This window comes from Muntiacus reevesi, chromosome 11, assembly GCF_963930625.1.
Source record: "Muntiacus reevesi chromosome 11, mMunRee1.1, whole genome shotgun sequence".
Taxonomy (NCBI): Eukaryota; Metazoa; Chordata; class Mammalia; order Artiodactyla; family Cervidae; genus Muntiacus; species Muntiacus reevesi.
The window spans coordinates 30,471,964-30,496,363 of NC_089259.1; the positions used below are offsets into that span (position 1 = coordinate 30,471,964).

Sequence of the window (24,400 nt, forward strand, 5' to 3'; positions counted from 1 at the left end):
TATGAGCTACATAGATAATACAGGGAACCCAATTTGAAAATACCCGAGAGTTGTGAAGATGGTATATTTATAGAGCAAAGAGCTTCAAGCCTGTGCTTTTATTTTAACTCTACTATTTGCAGTAACAGGTGTGGCTTTGGTTTTCCCACATTAAACACACACCTTCTTCTGCTAAATAGGCTCTTTGATGAGGAGACCCATATCCCTTCAGGGCCTTTTGTGATGCAGCCTTTTGAGCAGTTGGAGGAGAAAAAATACTGCTGGTATAAATTACATTAGTGTCACAATTAAAGATAATACAACTTTTAGAGCATTATGAAGAATGAGTGTACTCAGTTGGAGCTATTATCAATGATTGAGGCATGTTCAGTTTTGAAGGAAAATAACTACAGCCATGTGTTGATTGAAAGTGAAGTGAAAGTGTGAGTTGCTCAGTTACGTCCGACTCTTTGTGACCCCATGGACTGTAGCCCGTCTGGCTCCTCTGTCCGTGGGGTTCTCCAGAAAGAATACTGGAGTGGGTTGCCATGACCTTCTCCAGCGGATCTTCTCGACCCAGGGATCGAACCTGGGTCTCTTGCACTGCAGGCAGAATCTTTACTATCTGAGCCACCGGGGGAGCCCCATGTGTTGATTACACTGGTACAAAGCACATTTAACCAAAATGGTAGAGTTTACTCTTCTGGCGCTGCTTTTACAAAGCCTAGAAACAATAACTTATTTGCTCTCTTCTTTCTCTGCATTTTTCCAGCAACCACACATTCATGAGGGAAAACCTTTTTCGCTTGGGGGATATTCCACACCTACTGCTCAAGGCTAGTTAAGAGGCTATATGCTTTTGCATGGCTATGCCTGGGTTTCGGCCAGAGTCATGTGATATCTGAATGCAAGAAGGACAAATGTGAGCTGAGAGCTAGGTGGCTCTTAGCTGAATAGACAGAAAGGATGGTTTTTGATTCATGGATCCATGGCTGACTAGTCTTTTTAGACACTGCTTTAATTATGTACTTGATCCTGTGTTATACAGTGTTCTTATTGAGGGCTTGGGTGGCTACCAAATGCACAGGAGTCTCAGACTTGGGAGAATAGCAAGTTTGTGTATGATACCTATGAATTTGATTGAAGTTTTAAAGATGTCAACAGGCCAAAATCAACAAAATTTCAAGGTAATAGTGTTCAGAACTATCAACCCTAGATTAATAGGAAGTGGGGAGGCCTTGCTTCATGTAGATTAACATGAAAAAAATGTAAGGAGTTCAGGTGATCACACCTACCTCAGCCAGAGCCTGTCACTGCTGTTCAGAGCCTTGTCCCCCTCGATGTCCGTTGGGTCGGGAGCAGCTCTCACTGTGAAAAATACAAGAGCTGTGCTAATCTCCTCTCACTGGGTAAACAGCTGGAGCTGGGTGTATTTTCTTAGTGATGTCACGTGTTCAAAGATCAGTCACTGTACTTATTTCAGAGTTACAGAGTTTAATAAGTGTTCTGTGAGTACTAAATTATGCTTATATTTGTTAGATACGTTATACTTGTGAGCCAAAGAATTAGAGTGAAATTATGATTATCTGCTTTAAAGTAAAAGTCACTCATCTGAAATAAGATATATTTGGATTGCGCCAGTTTCCTTAAGTTTATTTTCTCTAACTTAAGTGGATTTCATTTGACCAATCAAACTTGTAATCCAATAGACCTTCCCTTTCTGTTCCATTAGAGCTAGTCTTTCATCACCCCTTGCCATACCTGATGTTGACTAACTAGGCTCATCCTGACTCGGTGGAGTGGATAATGGTAAACACATTTTACACGAGAGACACTCACACAAGCTCTGAAATCCACCACAGGTTATCCAGCTATCATTAAAGGCTGTGATCTGAACTACCAATCTCTACTTGCTGCTCTGCATTTTAAGTTAATTTTAGGAAGTCTGTCTTTTAGAATGTCTTTGTAAAGTGTTCTTTGTAAATAATGACTGTGTATGTTTTCCACAAGGTTGGTCTCCTTTAGAAATGTTAAACATTTCCACAACTTGGGAAAGTAAGAGTCATCCTGGTGCTTTCTTTCCAGGTCAACAACTACAACATCAGCAGCGTGTCGCACAACTACGCCCGGGCTGTGCTATCGCAGCCCTGCAGCACGCTGCAGCTCACCGTGCTTCGCGAGAGGCGCTTTGGCAGCCGTGCGCACGGCCACCCCGAGGGCGGCTCGCCCAGGGAGGAGGTCTTCCCGGTGGTGCTGCACAAGCGGGACTCTGCTGAGCAGCTAGGCATCAAACTCGTGCGCAGAACCGACGAACCGGGCGTCTTCATCCTTGACCTGTTGGAAGGGGGGCTGGCGGCCCAGGATGGCCGGCTGAGCAGCAACGACCGGGTGCTGGCCATCAACGGCCACGACCTGAAGCACGGGACGCCCGAGCTGGCCGCCCAGATCATCCAGGTGAGCCCCGCCCGCGCCCACTGTGCATGCCCAGTCACCGGTGGAGCTCAGTGCAAGTTCTCACCGGCAGGCAACACTGCAATCGGCCCGGGAGTGGTGCAACGTCACCTCACTGTTGAGCGCAGCCTCCTAAATTCTTCCACACTGTTTAATCCATGCTAGTCTAGCCTCACCCCAGCTGAGCTGCACCCCTCCCGTGACCTTCCAGGCGGACTGTTTCTAAAGGTCCTCTGGTGTCTCGTGGCCGGTGGTGGTGTCCACACTTCACCAGGGAGCAGCGAGACCCCACGGGAGCTGTGGTCAGTGAGGGTGTGGCTCACCTAGTCTCTCTACTCCCCTGCACTTCACGGTCCATAAAAATAGAGGAAGGTAACTTACTATTCAGAGTATCTCTATAGTGCCTTAAAAAAAAAAAGAATCCAGAGCATTTCAAACACATAATATTCTCTGGAAGTAGGTTGTCATTATTAGAAAAAAGAAATGTGTTTTCAGTAACAGCATCAAAACAGATGAGTTAAAAACCAGAGAAGATCTTTAGGTTCTAGGATGCCATGGCCTCTCAGGGGCAGTTGGGGGTGGAGGCGGGGGAGGGGGGTCCCATAGCCTTACAGGAAGGTAAAGCAAAATGGGTTTTTTTAAGCAGGCAAACACATATTGCAGTGGAAACCAAGCATTCACTAACTGAATATCTGAAATTAAGGTAGGTTGATAGTCACGAAATATGTATATGTACATAGAATCAAATAACAATGAAGTTTTAAGACTAAGAAAATCCAGGTTTCACTCCCCCTTTAACCTACTCACTTTTTTTTTTCCACTTTTTGGTTAAATGTAGCCTTCAGGGAACGTGCTCACAGGCATACTACACTGAGAGGAGGTTCAGGCATTGGTCTTATTTCATAGAGTTCAAGCTTAAAGAAATCGAATACCTTGACATTCCCTCACATCAGAGGCAGCACTCAGGGCACCAAGGGCTTTACTTGTGAGTCGCATCAGCTGCTGCACTGCTGAAAACAGTTGATCTTGTGGGGCGGGGGCAGTGGGAAAGAAAGTTAACCCAGTTTGGGGATTTGTTAAAGGAAATGAGTGAGTTGGATGGGCTTTTTGAAGTGAGAGGTCAGTTCAGTAAGAGCCAGGAAGAGAGCAATATATATTGACTGACTGTGTCTCAAGCAGTGTTCTAAATTTCTAACCAAAATGTGGAAGATATAGTTACACAGGTAGAAAACACAAAGTTTTTCATCGGTAATACATTTATTTGGATTTTTATAATTCAAATAGTTAAATCGTTTCATCATATTTTGTGCTGTGATTTTTTTCCCCCAAAGCATAGAAAACTCAAGTGCTCAATTTAAGTTTCTTTTCGAGAACAATTAATGGGTTTGATCCCTGGGTTGGCAAGATCCCCCGGAGAAGGGAATGGCTACCCACTCCAGTATTCTGGCCTGGAGAGTTCCATGGACAGAGGAGCCTGGCAGACTACAGTTCATGTGGTCGCAAAGAGTCAGATACGACTGAGCAACTTTCACTTTCAACAATCTTATTGAAGATTGTAAAAATAACAGATTCTGTGTCTAAAATGGAAATAAAATACTGAAGATAAAATATTGAAAATATATTAAAATTGAATTTGCACTAAACACTGCAAGCGATGTCAACATTGTTTGGAGAACATCCTTACAAACTCCTGAGTGCATATGTCCACAGATAGACACACATTTATACAACACTTACACGTGCACTTAGCTTGTAAGGTCTGAATTTGCAGCTTTGTGTCTGCAGCATGTTGTGAATGTCTTAACCATGTCCTGATCTTTACCAGCTGATTGATTCAGTCATCTCCTGTTGACAGACTTACATGTTTTGTTTTCATTTTAAAAGAAAGTTACCCTTCAAGAAGTCCTGGGGAGGAAAAACACCTCCTTGGGGAGGTGGACTGCTCTGCCTGGGTTGTTGAGGAGGGGGGTCTGGGGAGGGTCTGTCCAAGAGCTGTGTGTGTATTTCAGCAGCAGACACCTTGAACCACAAGCTCACAAGACCAGCTCCCTTCTTCCTACCACCAGGCACTTGCAGCCACCCCAGGCAAGGTGCTGGCGCAGTGATGGGAATTACCTGTGCTCTGTGAAATGAGAAACATCGGTAATGACTGGCGGCTGTGTCTGTGTTTCCTCCAGGCCAGCGGGGAGAGGGTGAGTTTAACAATTGCCAGACCAGGGAAACCCCAACCTGGAAGCACCGTCCGAGAGGCAGGAACTCAGAGCAGCAGCCAGCACCACGCACAGACGCTGACTTACAACAGACCCAGCTCACATAAGGTGAGGCACCTGCTCATGGTTCTGAATTCATTCACCCTCCAAGGATAAGTCATTACAAGCTGGTGAGACTTTAATGAGGGCTGTTCACTCCTGGAGAAGATGCACAGAAGTATTTGTGCAGTGTGCGCGTCCTGCCACCTTGGAGAGTGCCTGTCTCAGTCCCTCAGTCAGTAGTTTCTTGGTGGGGAAGGTCTCCTGCCAGGTGATTAATGAGAAGTATTTGTCCAGAAAAATCTTTGATTTGTTTAGTTCTGTTTGAAAGGGGGACTTAACTTGCTCATTTAAATGTAAAGTTTGCATAATTGAAAAGGCATAATGAAGACAATGATTGACAGCCTGTACTTAGCAATTGTGGGTAGTTTGCCTAAAACAGAATTAGACATGTGAATATTAAACACATAACTCATAAATTTCGACAGCTACCTGTATAGCATATGTTTTTATCTTCTAGAATAGGAAGACTGCCCTAAATCTTTTAAAATTCTTGTATGTTTTATCCCTGCTTCTTCAGTATTTCACTGGTTTTGTAACTTATATCAAGGTCTTTTACTTGTGCTTAGAATTTTGATACTGTCTCACTTAAGTTGCAGAGATTTAAAGAGGGTTTATAGTTCCTTCTTGCTAAGTGAGCTTCCACAGTCAATCTCTTTAAGTAAAATTAAATTTCTGTACTAAACAAAAACATCTGTTGGTCTGCTTAAAACCACAGAAGTTCCCTGTGTGCTCAAATGACTTCTTAGTGTAGGACAGTATTTGAGAGAATACTTACCTTTGGAATGTCACAGGGACCCTGAGAAAAGCACCCCTTAACAGCAGAAGTATTTTTGGCCTGTCAGGTGTATCTGGTTTCCTAGCTTAAGTACAGACTTGTCACTGGTTTCTGGTTTAGTTAATACATGTAAGAAATTGTACCCACATACTCGTTCTCATTTCGGAACTGAAATTGAAGTATATGAAGGAAACCTGTAATTTCGCCTTCGTGATGATCGTGAAAAAGGACTTACTGTTTTGAATAGGAATTTAAAATAGTTGTTTCATACAGCTCGTCCTTGCTTTATGCATATAATATATATTCCTAGAGTCGGACACGACTGAGCAACTGAACTGAACTTAAAGAATCATTAGGGAAAAACAGATTACTGACTCTATTTTTGATTTTTACTTCATTGAACTTTATGGTAATTCGAGATATGAGTGTCTGTACATAATTTTAAGACACTTTTAAAAAACTGTACTTCGTCATTCTAACATTCATATAGAAAACTCTGCTTATTTTATTTGGGGCAAATATTTTTTTCTCTTAACTCTACTAACTCTTGTTGTCTTTAATTTTATATGACAACTGACTGACGCATTTGAAAAGACCCTGATGCTGAGAAAAATTGAAGGTGGGAGGAGAAGGGGATGACAGAGGATGAGATGGTTGGTTGGTATCACCAACTCAGTGGACAAGAGTTTGAGTAAACTCCGAGAGTTGGTGATGGACAGGGAGGCCTGGCGTGCTGTGGTCCATGGGGTCGCAGAGTCAGACACGACTGAGCAACTGAACTGAACTTACATGGCAACATTTTAAATAGAATAAGTTTAGCATTACTGTGTACTCTGCAAATCTGATTGGTTAGAACAACCACATGAAATGTACTTTTAAGTGTTAGCTATTTACTACTAAAACACTGCATTTGTTATATAAAATCCTGATTTGGAAAAAGGGTCTCCTAGGGAAAACAAACACAAATTCACCCAAAAAACCCTGTTCAGATGATTATAATCATTGTAAAAATCACGATATACATGAGCCGGCTACTAGGCCTCTAAGTAGCTACTTAAACATTTGTATGATTTAGTACTTTAATTGAAATATACTGAGTATAGTCTTTAAAGTTTGGTTTGGTTCCGTTCCCAAGGAGAAATCATATATCTGAACCCTCTAGACAAATAAAACAACCATCTTTAATTGATTAAATACCTGAAAGCCGAAATTGCTTGTAAATATACTCAAGACTACTGAATTTACATGAGTTGTCTTAATAAAGTGGGTTTTGTCCATTTTTGAAGGATACTAAGATAGATTTCATACCTTTAAACAGGCCACTGCCTTAAGACATTTCCAGGTTTTCTCCTAGGTCATAACATTTTCTAGGAGTGCTAGGCAGTTCTTGCAAGTAGCTCCCTTAAATAAAATTTCAAGAGTTATATGTGTTCTAGGATCAGAGAAAGGGAGATGGGCCTGCAGTTTCAGGGGCTGGATTAACAGATAGGTACATGTCATTGTTTTCAAATCATGTCATTAAAGGAATGCTACAGTTCTGTAACCATAAACCCATATTTCTATTGTTGATATTGTTAATAATGTTAATTCTTACCTACATTTTCTCATAGTTGATAAATGTTGGAAACCTTCTGACGTTAGCTTTCCCTGTGGGATAGTAGTGGTGTGGTGTGGGTGCACACAAACATATGTATTACGGAGTGCATCATATTATGTGCACATATTCATATATTTGCATCTGCTCAAATCCCTGTGCAGGCACTTAAAGAGCTGTATGATTTGGGACAAGTTACAAGAGCTGAGCTGTTTCCTCATCCATAAAAGGGGAGAGCCAATAGTACTATTTACTTTGAAGACCACAGTGAAGATTAAATTAAATAATGTATATAGTACTTCCCTGGTGGCTCAATGGTAAAGAATCCGCCTGCTAATGCAGGAGACACGGGTTTGATCTCTGATCCGAGAAGATCCCAAGTGCCAGTAAGCCCATGCACCACAACTGTTGGGCCTGTGCTCTGCAGCAAGAGAAGCCACCACAGTGAGAAGCTCCTGCACCTCAGTGAAGAGTAGCCCCCACTTGCCACAACTAAAGAAAAGCCTGTGTAGCAGTGAAGACCCAGCACAGCCAAAAACAAGTAAACTTAAAAAATAATGCATATAAAGCCATGAGCTTTGCACATAGTAAGCCTTCAATATTGTTTTAATATTCCTATTACATATATGTACCTTGATTTTATTGAATTCTATTTTCAAAAGAAAACTAGTTATCAAGAGTATCTCAGTAATAAGTAACAGTAACAGATGTCAATAAAAATAGCTTTTCCCTGAGAATATAGTTCGTTGGGGATTTATTTCCCTGTCATTAACTTCAAAAATTCATTTATTTTATATCCTTTTAGCTTTTCATAAAAGGTTTGAAGGTAGATTTGCATCTGCTTCATGACTTGAGTGCTCTGATAACCTTTGTTAGTCAGAATCAGAAGATAAGTATCTAGCCTTTTTGTTTTTGGCAGTTAGGAAAATCCACACTTTAATACCACTGTCAACTTTTCTCTCAAAGAATATAAGAGAAAAATGGAAGTAAAATTAATTGGCTTCTTTTCAGGATCTTAAAATTCAAGTGCATTATTTACTTCTGTAGATTGATCCAACCTGGGAGCTCATGGTAACTATATACAAATGATGAGCTTGTTTTACTTGGACTTGACTGCGTCAGCAGCCCTGAGTGTTTCAGTCCCACGTACAGTCATGTGAGTTTGCCAGAGTTTGCCATTGTGTGCCTGTGAAGAACTATGTATTGCTTTCAGTTCTATAGTGATTTTTTTATAAATGCCTTTATAGTTGCCACGTAAGTTTTTACTCCAGCTGTCTTTACCTTGCCTATATATATTATTCATTATCCAATAAGTTTTTCTTCTCACATTTAGGATCTTGCCCAGTGTGTTACATGCCAAGAAAAACACATCACTGTAAAGAAAGAGCCACACGAGTCCCTTGGGATGACAGTAGCTGGGGGCCGAGGAAGTAAGAGTGGGGAGCTGCCCATCTTTGTGACCAGCGTGCCCCCTCACGGCTGCCTTGCGCGTGACGGCAGAATCAAGAGAGGTAAGCTGGGGCTTGGACAGTTTCACCACATCTCTCAAATTCAGCTCGCGTTCTTACAAATAAAGAATATCTAACAGAGTTTCCTGTTAAGCATAGCTTCTTAAAATAGCCCTTGCATCAAGAATCCCTGGCCTCCGGGATCTAATGCCTGATGATCTGAGATGGAACTGATGTAATAATAGAAATAAAGTGCATAATAAATGTAATGTGCTTGAATCATCCCAAACCATCCCCCGCCCCCAACCCCAGCGGAAAAACTGTGTTGCATGAAACTGGTCCCTGGTGCCACAAAGGTTGGGGACCACTGCTTTACATATGGAAGCATAAAGCCTCTATAAGGTTAGAAAAATTCCTAATGTAAAGCAAAATTGCTGGAGCTTAATAATGCTTCTTTTAGTTTCTAACAGTTAACTCAAACTGTTGGGTTACTTTATGTTGGAAAAGATCCTCTAAGAGATTAATGTTCCCAGCATTATGGCAGAATAGATACTTGGAAAGATCATCTCTCTTGATTTTACTAACTGCCAGCAGAAATACACTTGCTGACTATTAAAGTGTCTGAGTGGGAGGAAGCTCACAGAAGAGGTGGAGCAGAAGATAAACAATAAAAAGGTAGTGGTTTTAGGGAGTAATTCAGTCACAATTTCACAACCCCCCTCAATACTACTAGAGAAGGAAATGGCAACCCACTCCAATATTCTTGCCTGGGAAGTCCCATAGACAGAAGGAGCCTATAGTCCATGGGGGTCACAAGATTTCAACATGACTTAGCAACTAAACAACTGGCAATACTGTATAATTTGTATGGGGGGGTGGTCGTTGTAAAAATAGCATTCTCAATATATTTGGTTTGTTTCATAAGGAAAAGTGAGTCTTAAAAGCTATTTTCCAGAAGTGAAGTTGGAGCCCTACCTTACACCATGTATAAAAATTAACTGATCCAAGACCTAAATGTAAGAGCTAAAACTTTTAGAAGAAAACCAAGTGTAAATCCTCATGGCTTTGATTAGGCAATAGGTTAATCAATTGTTATCTTAGATATGACACCAAAAACACAAGCAGTAAAAACAAAAACAATAGAAAAGATCAGTGAAACTAAAAGCTTGTTCTTTGAAGATATGAACAAAATTGATAAACTTTTGTCAGGCTCATCAGGAAAAAATGGAGAGGGCCTAAATCAGTAAAATTAGAAATGAGAAAGAAATTAACAACCAACACCACAGATATACAAATACAAAAGACTGTAGAGACCACACTAGCAACTATATGCCAATAAGATGGACAACCTACGAGAAATGGACAAATTCTTAAGAGAAGTACAATTTCGTAAGACTGAACCAGGATGATATAGAAAATATGAACAGACTGATTACAGGTACTGAAATTGAATGTCATAAAAAAGCTCCCGATAAATAAAAGTCTATTACAAGTGACTTCATAGGAGAATTCTGTCAAACATTTAGACAAGAGTTAGCACCTGTTCTTCAGAAATTATTACAAAAAATTGCAGAGGAAGAAACACTCCCAAACTTATTCTATGTAGCCACTGTCACCCTGATACCAAAACCAGACAAAAATACCACAAAAAAATGAAAATTACAGGCCAGTATCACTAATGAACATAGACTCAAAAGTCCTCAACAAAATACTAGCAAACTGAACCCAATAGTACATTTAAAGGATCATATACCATGATCAAGTGGGATTTATCCCAGGGGTACAAGGATTTTTCAATATCCACAAATCAATCAGGGTGATACATATTAACAAATTGAAGGATAAAAACCATATGATCATCTCAGTAAATGTAGAACAAGCTTTTTGACAAAATTCAACATCCATTTATGATTTTTAAAAAACTTTCCAGAAAATAAGCATAGAGGGAAGCTACCTCAACATAATAAAGACCATATGTGACAGACCCACAGCTAACAGATTCAGTGGTGAAAAGCATTCTGTCTAAAATTTGGAACAAGACAAGATTGTCCACTCTTACCATTTTTATTGAATATAGCTTTGAAAGTCCAAGCTACAACAGTCTGAGAGAACTCTAAATTGGAAAAGAAGTAAAACTGTCATTCTTTGCAGATGACATATTAATATTTAGAAAATCCTAAACATGCTACCAGAAAACTACTGGAGTAGTTTTCAGTGAATTCTGTAAAGTAGCAGCATACAAAATTAGTGCATAGAAATCTATTGCAATTCTATACACTAATAATCAAAGACAAAAAAAGAGAAGGGAACAATCCCATTTACCATCACATCAAAAAGAATAAAATACCCAAGAATAAACCTACCTAAGGAGTTTCCCTGGTGGCTCAGACAGTAAAGAATCCTCCTGCAATGCAGGAGGCCAGGGTTCAATCCCTGGGTTGGAAAGATCCCCTGGAGATGGAAATGGCAACCCACTCCAGTATTCTTGCTTGGGAAATCCCATGGACAGAGAAGACTGGCAGGCTACAGTCTGTGGGATCACAAAGAGTTGGACACAACTGAGTGATTAACACTTTCACTGTTCAAGAAGGCAAAAAACCTGTACTCTAAAAGCCATAAGATGCTGATGACAGAGATCAGAGATGAGACAGATGGAGAGATGGATACCATGTTCTTTAAGTGGAAGGATCAATATTGTCAAAATAAATACATTACCCAAGGCAGTCTACAGATTCATTGCAATTCCTATCAGATTACCAATGGCATTTTTCACAGAACTAGAACAAAAAACTAAAAATTTGGAAACACAAAATATCTGGAATAGCTAAAGCCATCTTGAGAAAGAAAAGCAGAGCTGGAGGAATCAGGCTCCCTGACCTCAGACTATACTACAAAGGTACAGTAATCAAAACAGTATGACACTGGCACAGAAGAGAAATACAGATCAATGAAACAGGACAACCCAGAAATAAATGCTATAGTCAATTAATTACATATCTATAGTCAGTTACAAGGGAGGGAAAAATATACACTGGAGAAAAGACAGTCTCATCAGTAAATGGTGCTTGGAAAACCAGCTACATGTAAAAGAATGAAATGAGAACATTCTGTAACACCATATATAGAAATAATCTCAAAATGAGTTAAAGACTAAATGTGAGACTGGATACTTACTATAAAACTCCTAGAGGGAAACATAGGCAGAACACTGATGAAAACTGAAGCAATGTCTGGATCCGTCTCCTACAGTAATAGTAATAAAAACAAAAATAAACAATTGAGATCTAATTAAAAGATTTGCACAGCAAAGAAAACCATAAACAAAACAGAAAGACTACCTACAGAATGGGAGGAAATATTTGCAAATGATGCAGCCAACAAAGGGTTAATCCAAAATATACAAACAGCTCAGATATCAAAAACAAAAAATAAAAATTAAAAAAAATAGACGATCTAGACAAATATTTCTCCAAATAAGACATTAGATGGTCAAAAGGCATGTGAAAAGATGCTCAAGATCTATGTATTTGTATATATACATAAAGCTGAATCACTGCTGTACACCTGAAAGCAACATGACATTGTAAATCAACTAAAGATCTAAAACAGTAAACTGGACTTTATAAAAATCACAGATTTTTCTGCTGCAAAGAGTACAACATTAAAGTGAATAGACAGCCCACAGAATAGGAGAAAATATCTGTAAATCATGTATCTGGTGAAGGGCTTGTATCTAGAGTACTTACAGAACCCTTATAACAATAATAAGAGATAAACCAATATTAAAATGGGTAAAGGATCTGAATAGTCATTACTCCCAAGAAGATACACAAATGGCCAAATAATCACTTGAAAAGATGCTCAGTGACACTGGTTATTAGAGAAACAAATTCATCACTTGGATGAATATAGTTTAAAAAGACAATAACAAATATTGGCAAGGACGTAAAGAAACTGACTTATAATTTGCCAGCAAGAATACAGAATGGTATGATTGTTTTGTAAAACAGTTTAGCAGTTTTTTAAAAAGTTAAACAGTTGTCATATGACCCAGCAAGTCCATTTCTAGAGAAATTAAAACATACATTTACAAAAAACTTGTACGTGAAGGTTTATAGCAGTACTTTCCATAATAGCCAAAAAGTAAAAACATCCCAAATGTCCATTTACTGGTGAATGGATTAAGAGAATGTGATTCATCCATACAATGGAATATTAATTGGCCATAAGAAAGAATGATATATTCCCACATTCTGTTGTATAGTAGAAATGAATCTTGGAAATGTGCTAAGTAAAAGAAGCCAGTCACAAAAGACCACATGATTCCAAATATATGAAATATCCAAATTATATCTATGTGTCTATATATCTATCTTTAGAGATAGAAAATAGATTAGTAGTTGTTTAAGACTAGTGGTATGGGGTTTTGGAGGTGATAATAAAAATGTTCTAAAAATGAATGTGATGGTTGTACATCTCTGACTATAAAACCATAAAATTACAGATTTTAATTGAATGGTATATGAATTATATCTTTATAAGGCTGTTTTTTTAAAGTTATTCTCTTGTGGAATTTGAGGTAATTTTATTTGTTTATATATATTTTTAATTTTTCTACAAAGAGAATGTTTTGCTTTAATAATCTGAGAAATGATGAATTGGGAGAGGATTTCTGTGGACTTTCTTAGTACAAATGTTTGTGCTTCTTATAAAACTAATCCTTTCCTTCCTAACCTTTTATATAAGCTGCATTGCTCTTTTTCATTATATGACTCAGCGAAGGAACAGACACTATTTTTCTTCCTCAAGCAGGACATGTTCAAATCATGAATTTCGTTTGTGTTGGCCCAAGGATACCCTCTCTACACACTCTGATAAGTTTGCACTGCGTGAGCTATGTAGAACTGTCTAGATGTATAAAACTGTATAAATATAAACTAGAATGTATTAAAAATCCATTTCTAAGGGCAAAAGATCAAATCATTTTCTTAATTGGAAGGAACTATAGAGAGAGAAATGACAATGTCCAGGGCTATACCAGTGCTGACAATGTGAACCCAACTGAATCCCACAGCCACAACTTTTCCTGTATATTACTACATTTTAAAAAATTTTTTGAATTATTTGGGAGTGTTCTCTGTGAACTGGATTTTTCCTCAGTATTCTAGAATTACAAAGAAGAGAAAAATGGTCTCTTATCTCATTGGAGTTTTTGGACCTAACCTTTGTTGATTAGTTTACAGATAACAGGATTCATAGGGAAGTAACCACTTGGTAACTCATTTTCCTTGTTTCTTCATTTGAACAGGTGACATCTTGTTGAACATCAATGGCATTGATTTGACCAATTTAAGCCACAGTGAGGCTGTGGCTATGCTGAAGGCCAGTGCCACGTCCCCCACAGTGGCCCTGAAAGCGCTGGAGGTACAGGTGGTGGAGGAGGCTGCCCAGGGCTCAGACGAGCCACCCAGCGCTGTCAGTGAGAACGAGTATGACGCCAGCTGGTCCCCATCGTGGGTCATGTGGCTCGGACTGCCCAGGTACTGAGGCTTTTCTGTTGTTTTATGGAAAATTGTCATTACAGCCTTTATCAGGGTATAGCACAGCAAGTTGATGAGGAAGGAAAGAGGCTTTAGTTAGATAAAAGTAACAACCCACTCTAGTATTCTTGCCTAGAGAATCCTGTGGACAGAGGAGCCTGGTGGGCTGCCGTCTATGGGGTCTCAGAGTCAGACTCGACTGAAGCGACTTACCATGCATGCATGCATTGGAGAAGGAAATGGCAACCCACTCCAGTATTTCCCAGGGACAGAGGAGCCTGGTGGGCTGCCATCTATGGGGTTGTACAGAATCAGACGTGACTGAAGCAACTTAGCAGCAGCAGCATCAACAACAACTTCAAATCAGGTCAGTTTTTCTTCGTGCTGGTGTTCAGTTGCTAAGTCGTGTCTGACGCTTTGTGGCCCCATGGGCTGTAGACCAGGCTCCTCTGTCCGTGGGATTTCCCAGGCAAGAATAATGGAGTGGGTTGCTATTTCCTTCTCCAGGGGAACTTCTCAACCCTGGGAACAAACCCATTGGTAGGCAGATTCTTTACCACTGAGCCACTTGGGAAGCCCCCGGTTTTTCTTAGGTTATTATAGTCAAAAAGGTAAATTTAACAATAAGAACTAAGCTGAAGAGATTTACATATGACCCCTACTAGAGGCTCCCACATGGGCTGCTGTGAGAGTGGGCGTTCAGTCTCCTGCTCAGAAGACTGTCCTTTACTGTCACTCTGACACATGCTGGGACTCAGGTGTATTCTCCACTGGGAAAACCAGGCCAAAGTGTCTTCCTGTCCCAGAGCTGTTCTAAAAGCCCTTTCTTAATCCTTTTAAGTCTTCCTTGAAAGGAATGTAAAACTGAGTTTTTATTGGACATAGAGAGTCTGTAAGCCAAATCACTGATGTTCACGAGTATGTGCTCTTAACCCCTGTTAGAAAGAGGTCACGGCTTTTGACCAGCTGACCAGCCAAGACATTCTGCAGCTGGTTAGTATCTGGTCATGAGACATTTGGGACCTCCAACCATGGCTGTGTGGGTTTGGTACTGAGGTAGGGAGGATGCCCATTACATTATCATCTTCGTTTCCAGCTCAATTTAGGTTCTTACTGTGGAGAATACTGAAACTGAACTATGACAGAACATTCTTTTAACCCAGTGTGAAAATGATCGATTTTTTAAGTAGTAAGAATGTACCAGTTTCTGAGCCATCTGGCTTCATTTGGAATAAATTACTAATAGTTAGCATTTATATGGTGCTGTACAGTTTATAAAGTATTTTCACATAAAGAATAACGGGGAAAAAAAGAATAACAAAAAAGCAAGAACGTTATTGAATTTAGTTTGTTAATTAATTTGCTAACTTGTTCTCTTGGTTAAAAGGAAAAGAAGGGGAAAAAAAAGAAGGCCCAAGGTTGTAATAGAATTACTGTTATAGGGACCTATAGGGCTCTTGTGGAGAGAGATTTTTTTTTTTTACAACAAATATGATTAACTGCTTCATAGGTTTATTCCAAGCACCAAAAGTGATCTTTCCCCCCATTAAAAAGTCAACATAGCTGTAAATGCTTGCTTTTCAATTCCTACAGACATGCCATTCTAAGTTGTGAGGTGTTGGCCCTGAGAAGGAACCTAACTGATTATAAACATTCATCCCAAAAGTCTTTGTGAGAAGTTGCGCCCTCATGCTGAGCAGTTCCTCACAGGTCCCCCCCCCACCTCTGCCTCTGGACAGGGCAGGACCAGTGAAGTCCTGGAGAAACACCCCTGCTACTTGTAGCTCTCTTTTTCTATTATCCCTGGCTAGTTTGGGGGTCAGCACTTCTTCCTGTGTTCAGAGCATTTTCTGATGTGCCAGGAACAGTAACAAAGATTTTAGGTGAGAAATACACAGTATAGTACAAGGCAGTCAACAGATTCAATGCAATGTCTATCAAATTACCAATGGCATTTTTCACAGAACTACAACAAAAAGTTTTAAAATTCATATGGAAACACAAAGGCCTCAAATAGCCAGAGCAATCCTGAGAAAGAAAAACAGGTAAGTGGTCAAGATGGTGGAGTTAGAAGGACCTGAAGCTCACCTTCTCCCACAAACACATCAAAAGTACATCTGCACATGGAATGAGTCTCACAGAGTGCCTGCTGGCCGCTGGCAGACGACCTCAGACAGCTGAAAGGGCAAGAAAATCTTGGGCTTCAGAACTGAGACCCGGGAGAGGACTGGGGTTGGCTGTGCAGAAATAGCCAAGGAGTGGTGGGCATCTGCTGCGACTGCAGAGGGTGTACACGGAGGACAATTGGCCACCCTTGAGACCAGGTGCCAGTGTCTGGGGATGTCCGAGGTGAGGGGCAGGACCCACTGTTTTCCCCATATCCACACTCGCAGAGGGCAGGACACAGCCTGCACAGGACCCAGGAGCCATCATGAGCCACTGCTGCTGCCCCCCAGACACCAGGAGGGTCACAGCTGCTGCCGTCTCCCTCGCAGCTCCAGGCATGGTCGCAGGACACCATCATGTGAGCCACTGCTGCCACCACCTGCCCAGATGCCAGAAACTCACAAACCACCATTGCTGCCCCCTGGGGCTCCAGGAGTGGAGTCGAGCTGCCTCCATGCCCACTGTGTGCTCTGGGGGTGTCACCACTGCCACCAGAAACTCCAGGAGCAGGTCAGCCACTGCATTTGCACACCCCCATCAAGGGGACACGACCGGCACACACTGAGGAGAGGCGGCAGGCATCCATGCTAAAGACAGCCCTCGCACCAAATATATTAAACCCTCACAAGTGACACAGGGATGCCCCCTCATGTAAATAGCCCCCCACAGTTTTTCCTAAACTCAGAGTGAGAGAAATAGAAGTAAAGTAAAGCAGAGGAACCATTTCCTGTTGCAAGGCTGAGAGAATTCCCCTGAAAGAACAATGAAAGACCTCTTCAGTCTAATAGACACCAATTTTAAAAAGGAGATAATGAAAATATTGAAGGAATTAAGAAAGGCTATGGACAGAAATGCAGAGTACTATAGAAATGAACTAGAAATACAAAGAAAAACCAAGAAAAATAAGAAAGCTCATTTGCAGAGACAGAAGCTGAGCTGAAGGCAATGAATAGCAAAATGAATAATGCAGATGAATGAATAAATGACCTGGAAGAAAGAATAATGGAAATCACCTAGTCAGGACGGCAGAGAGCCAAGTGGGGGGAATAAAAAAATGAAAGCAAGAGTGCCATGGGGTAATATAAAGTGTGCCGGTTTACTCATAATAGGAACTCTGGTAGGGGAAGAAAAAAGAAAATGAGATCAAAATGTATTTGAAGAAATTATGGCTGAAAATATCCCAAACCTAAAGAAGGAAACAGATACTCAGGTTCAGGGATCACAGAGTGTTGCAAACAATCTAAACCCAAACAGACCTACACCAAGATATAGTATAATGCAAATGACAGAAGTTAAAGAGAGGATCCTAAAGGCAGCAAGAGAAAAAGTTGATTACAAGGGAACCCCCACAAGGCTATGAACTGACTTCTCTGCAGAAATGGCAGCAGGCAAGGGAGTGGTGAGATAAATTCAAAAGTCCTGAAAAGAGAAAAATATACCACCCAGGATGCTCTCCGCAAGAAGATTATCATTTAGAACAGGGGAAGAGAATTTCTCATACAAGCAAAAACTAAACAATACAGCAATACTAAACATATCCGAAACTCCAATAATTTGGCCACCTGATGCAAAGAACTGACTCATTGGAAAAGACCATGATGCTGGGAAAGATTGAAAGCAGGTGGAGAAGGGGGACAACAGAGGATGAAATGGTCGGATGGTATTACCGACTCAATGGACATGAGTTTGAGCAAGCTCCAGGAGTTGGTGATGGACAGGGAAGCCTGGCGTGCTGCAGTCCATGGGGTTGCAAAGAGTTGGACATGACTGTGTGACTGAATTGAACTGAAAACATATCCGAAAGGAAAGATTGAAAGGTCTTCTCTAAATAGGGGGAAAAAAAAAAAAGTAACAATCTACAGGAAAGAGAAAATCATAAGTGGAAAATAAATCACTTATATAAGCCAGTACACAGATTAACATATCATTGACCAGAGACGTATGTTTTTAGAGAGTAATGCAAGTAATGTGCTCAGTTGTGTCCAACTTTCTGTGGCCCCCCTGGACTGTAGCCTGCAAGGCTACTCTGTCCATGGAATTTTCCAGGCAACTTTAATGAAGTGGGTTGCCATTTCCTTCTCCAGGGGATCTTCCTGACCCAGGGATCAAACCCACTCCTCTTATGTCTCCTGAATTGGCAGGTAGATTCTTTCAAAACTGATGCATCACAAAATTTTGTGTTTCTAAAAGAACCCCCCTCAAAGATCCATTTTGTTTACTATCATGGAAGATAAAAGAACATATTCTAGAGGAAATACCACCCATAGGACTAAAAAAAAAAAATGCCACCATAAAGTGTACCATCTGCTCTTCTAGGGGAAAGCACAGTGAAACACTGTGTTTTTGTAATAGATGTTGTGATCCCCTGAAAAGTTGCTGATGTGATTTGAGTTTACTCAGATGCAGGTATTTCAATATTCACTAACATAACAAATTGCTGGCACAGGTGTTACATTTCTGCAAAGGAACCCCCCCTGCCCCACCCCAGTCCATAATATGTTAAAAAAATAATAATAATTCCATTAAAGTGATGACGACCACACTGAACAACAAAAGAATGAAAATGAAGATGTAAAAGAGGTCATCAAAATCATATATAATGTGGGAGAGAGTAATTAAATGTAGATTTTTTTCCCTCTAAAATGTGTTTGAGCCTATATGACTACCAGTCTAAGGCAAATAGATAGAGGAAGTGGGTAACATACTTGAAAAACAAGATAACCACAAATCAAAAATATAAAATAGATTCACAGAAACCAGAAAGAAGAGAATGTAAGTATAATACAAAAGAAAATCAAACCACAAAAGGAAAAACGAAAAAACAAGGGACAAAGAAGAAATATAAAATCAATGGGAAAACAAAGTTTAAAATGACAATAAATACGTATATACTACAATAAATATTATGTCTACTACTGTTGACAAGAATCCCTTAGAAGAAGTGGAGTAGCTGTCATAGTCAACAAGAGAGTCCAAAATGCAGTACTTGGGTGCAATCTTAAAAATGACAGAATGATCTCTGCTGGTTTCCAAGGCAAACCATTCAGTATCACAGTAATCCCAGTCTATGCCCCAACCACTAATGTCAAAAAAGCTGAACTTGAACTTGGACGGTTCTATGATGACCTAGAACTAACACCAAAAAAAAAGAAAAGATATCCTTTTCATCATAGTAGATTGGAATGCAAAAGTGGGAAGTCAAGGGATGCCTGGAGTAAAAGGCAAGTTTGGCCTTGGAGTACAAAATGAAGCAGGGCAAAGGCTAATAGAGTTTTGCCAAGAGAACACACTGGTCATAGCAAACACCCTCTTTCATCTACATGGACTTTACACATGGACATCACCAGATAGTTGATACTGAAATCAGATTGACTATATTCTTTGCAGTCAAAGATGGAAAAGCTCTATAGAGTCAGCAAAAACAAGACCAGGAGTTTACTGTGGCTCAGATCATAAATTCCTTATTGACAAATTCAGGTTTAAATTGAAGAAAGTAGGGAAAACCACTAGGCCATTTAGGGATGACCTAAATCAAATCCCTTATGATCATACAGTGGAAGTGACAAATAGATTCAAGGGATTAGATCTGATAGAGTGCCAGAAGAACTATGGACAGAGGTTCATAACATTGTATAGGAGGCAGTGATCAAAACCATTTCCAAGAAAAAGAAATGCAAAAAGGTAAAATGATTGTTTGAAGAGGCCTTACAGATAGCTGAGAAAAGAAGAGAAGCGAAAGGCAAAAGAGAAAAGGGAAGATATACCCATCTGAATGTAGAGTTCCAGAGAATAACAAGAGATTAAAAAAAAAAAAGTCTTAAGTGAACTTTGCAAAGAAATAGAGAAAAACAATAGAAAGGGAAAGACTAGATATCTCTTCAGGAAAATTGGAACTATCAAGGGAATATTTTGCCCAAAGATGGGCACAATGAAGGACAGAAATGGTATGGACCTAACAGAAGCAGAAAATATTAAGAAGAGGTGGCAAGAATACATAGAAGAACTGTACAAAAAAGATCATAATGACCCCAGATAACCATGATGGTGTGATCACTCACCTAGAACCAGACATCCTGAAGTATGATGTCAAGTGGACCTTAGTAAGCATTACTAAGAACAAAGCTAGTGAGGTGATGGAATTCTAGCTGAGCTATTTCAAATCCTAAAAGATGCTGCTGCTAAAGTTCTGTATTTAATATGCAAACAAATTTGGAAAACTCAGCAGTGACCACAGGGCTGGAAAAGGTCAATTTTCATTCCAGTCCCAAAGAATATTCAAACTACCACACAATTGTACTCATTTCACATGCTAGAAAAGTAATGCTCAAAATCCTTCAAGCTAGGCTTCAACAGTATGTAAACCAAGAACTTACAGATGTACAAGCTGGATTTAGAAAAGGCAGAGGAACTACAGATCAAATTGCCATCATTTGTTGGATTATGGAAAAAGCAAGGGAGTTCCAGAAAACCATCTACTTCTGCTTCATTGACTACACTAAAGCCTTTGTGTGGATCACAACAAACTGTAAAATTTCCAATGAGAGCCAACTCATTGGAAAAGACCCTGATGCTGGGAAAGAGTGAAGGCAGGAGGAGAAGGGGGCAACAGAGGATAAGATGGTTAGATGGCATCACTGATTCAGTGGACGTGAGTTTGAGCAAATTCTGGGAGATAGTGAAGGGCAGGAAACCTGGGGTGTTGCAATCCATGGCATAGCAAAGAGTCAGACATGAGTGAGCAATTTAACAACAAAATACATATCTTAGTAAATTACCTTTAACATCAGTGGATTAAATGCTCTAGTCAAAAAACAGTGGCAGCTGGATTAAAAAAAACAAGAGCCTATGATATGCTGCCTATAAGAGACCCACTTTAGGGCAGAGGACACATAGATTAAAAGTGAGGGGGTGGGAAAACATTTCATGCAACAAATTACAAAAAAGTGGGGGCTGTAGTACTCAGACAAAATAGACTTTAAAGGCTATAAAGATAAAGACAGACAGTATATAATGATAAAAGGATCAATACAAGAACAGGATTTTATACTCAACATATATGCATCTAATATAGGAGCACCCAAATACAGAAAACAAATACTAGCAGACATAAAGGGAGAAACTGATGGGTATACAATAATAGTAGGAGACTTTGACACCCTAGAGACATCAATGGACAGATCTTCTAGACAGAAAATCAGTAAAGCAACAGAGATCCTAAATGATACAACAAAGCAGATAGGCTTAATTTATATTTTCAGGATATTACATTTTTAAAAAACCCACAACACACTTTCTTTTCATATGCACATGGCACATTCTCTAGGAATTAACCACATACAAGGGTATAAAATAAGCCTCAAGAAATTTAAGAGTACAGAAATTATATCAAGCATCTTTTCTGATCACAATGGCACAAAACTAGAAATTAACCACAGAAAAGGAAGAAAAATCAATTACATGGAAACTAAACAACATGCTACTAAAAAAATCAGTGGGTCAACAAGGAAATCAAAGAGGAAATTTTAAAAAATACCTTGACAGATGATAGTGAAAGCATACAAAATTTGTGGGAGTGCAGCAAAATTATAGGGAAGTTCAAAGCAATATAGACCTTCCTCAAAAAAACAAGAAAAATCTGAAATAAACAACCTAACCTACCACTTGAAAAGATTAGAAAAAGAACAAACAAAACCTAAAGTTAGCAGAAGGAGGAAAATAAAAGATCAGAGAGGAAATAAAATAGAGATTTAAAAAATAGGAAAAATAAACACCAAGAACTGGTTCTTTGAATGGATAAAAAAGATTGACAAATCTCTGGCCAGGCTCACCAGGAAGAAAAGAGAGAGAGAACCCAAATAAGCAAAATAAGAAATGTAAAAGGAGACATAACAACCAATGCCACAGAAATACAAAAAAACATGAGAGAAAACTATGAACAATTCAGTGCCAACTAATTTGACAATCTAGAAGAAACAGTTAACTTTCTAGAAACATACAGCCCACCAAAATTGAATCAAGAAGAAATAGATAATTTTAGATTACTAGAAGTGAAATAGAATCTGTATTTATACTATCTTAGACTTTTTACTTTATATTGGTGTATAGATGATTAAGAATGTTGTGATAGTTTCAGGTGCACAACAAAGTTACTCAGCCATACATATGCATGTATCTATTCTCCCTCAAGCTCTCCTCCCATCCACTCCCTACAAACAAAAGTCCAGGACCAGATGGCTTGACACCAAATATACAAAGAAGAATTTAAACCAAACCTTCTCAAACTCTTCCAAAACACTGAAGAGGAAGGAATGCTCCCAAAGACGTTCTGTAAAGTCACCATCACTCTGATGACAAAACCAGACAAATTGCCAAATTCACTGGATCATAGAGAAAGCAAGGGAATTCCAAGAAAAGTCCTTGATGTTGGGAAAGACTGAGGACAGAAGGAAAAGAGGGTGTCAGAGGATGAGATGGCTGGATGGCATCACCGATGCAATGAACATGAACTTGGGCAAACTAGGAGGTGGTGAGGATCAGGGAGGCCTGGCATGCTGCAGTCCAGGGGGTCTCAAAGAGTCGGACACAGCTGGGCAACTGAACACCACTGCCACCACCACCACCTGTGGATGGCAATTTGTTATGTAAGTGAACATTGAAATGTCTCTGGTCAATATACTTTTGAGTGACAAAAGATACATTACTACGTCTCTGGTCAATAATGTGTTTAAGTGGCTATATACCCAGGCAATCCACAGATTTAATGCTATTCCTATCAAATTACCCATAACATTCTTCATAGGATTAGAACAAATAACCCTAAAATTCATATAGAACCATAAAATACCAGAATTGCTAAAGCAATACTGAAGAAAAATAGCAAAGCAGGAGGCATAATCTTTCAGACATCAGACAATACTACAGAACTACAGTACTTGAAACAACATGGTAGTGGTACAAAAACAGACATGGATCAATGGAACAGAATGAGCCCAGAAATAAACCTACACACCTACCATCAATTAACCTCCAACAAAGGAGGCAAGAATATACAATGAGGAAAAGTCTCTTCAGCAAGTATTGTTGGGAAAGTTGTACAGCTGCATATAAATCAGTGAAGTTAGAACACATCCACTCGCCATACACAAAACAAACTCAGAATGACTTAGAGACTTAAAACAGGACCCCATAAAACTCAGAAGAGAACATAAGCAAAACACACTTTGACATAAGTCATACCAATGTTTTCTTAGGTCAGTCTCCCAAGGCAATAGGAATAAAAACAAAAATAAGTGGGACCTAACCAAATTTACAAGCTTTTGCATAGCGAAGGAAGCCATAAACAAGACAACCTACAGAATGGGAGAAAATATTTGCAGACATGTGACCAACAAAGGTTTAATTTCCAAAATATATTGATATAAGCAACTTATACACTGAAACAACAGCAGCAAAAAACAACCCAATCAAAAAATGGGCAGAAGATCTAAATAGACATTTCTCCAAAGAAGAAATACAGGAGGCCAATAGGTACATGAAAAGATGTTCAACATCACAAATTATTAGAGAAATGCAAATAAAGATACAGTGAGGTACCACCTCACAGTCAGAATGACCAGCATCAAACAATCTACTAATAAATGCTGGAGAGTGTGTGGAGAGAAGGGAAGTTCCTACACTGTTGGTGGGAATATAAACTGGTGCAACCCCAATGGAGAACAGTATGGAGGTTCCCCAAGAAATTAAAAACAGCTACCATGTGATCCAGCAATCCCACTGGGGAGATATATCCAAACAAAGTTATAATTCAGAAAGATACATGCACTCCTGTGTTGACAGCAGCACTTCTCATGATAGCCAAGACATGGAAGCAACTTAAATATCCACTGACAGAGGAATGGATAATGAAGATGTGGTACATAATACAGTGGAATATTACTCAAATGCCATTTGCTGCAACATGGATAGACCTAGAGATTATTATACTGAGTGAAGTCAGACTAAGAGAAATATCACATAATGTCAACTTATATGTGGAATCTAAAAAGAAAATAATACAAATGAGCTTATTTACAAGACAGAAATAGACCCACAGACATTCAAAAATAAACTTAGAGTTACCAAAAGGGAAACATAGC

General features: G+C 39.5%; 1 protein-coding gene across 1 annotated transcript in view; it reads left to right on the top strand.

The window, feature by feature from the left end:
* Positions 1-24,400, top strand: part of LNX2 (ligand of numb-protein X 2) — an 87,537-nt gene that overhangs the window by 57,722 nt on the left and 5,415 nt on the right. The window contains exons 5-8 of the mRNA XM_065901640.1: positions 2,065-2,433; positions 4,608-4,748; positions 8,445-8,622; positions 13,868-14,099. Of these exons, the coding sequence (XP_065757712.1) occupies positions 2,065-2,433; positions 4,608-4,748; positions 8,445-8,622; positions 13,868-14,099 (920 nt within the window). The remainder of the gene's footprint in view (positions 1-2,064; positions 2,434-4,607; positions 4,749-8,444; positions 8,623-13,867; positions 14,100-24,400) is intronic.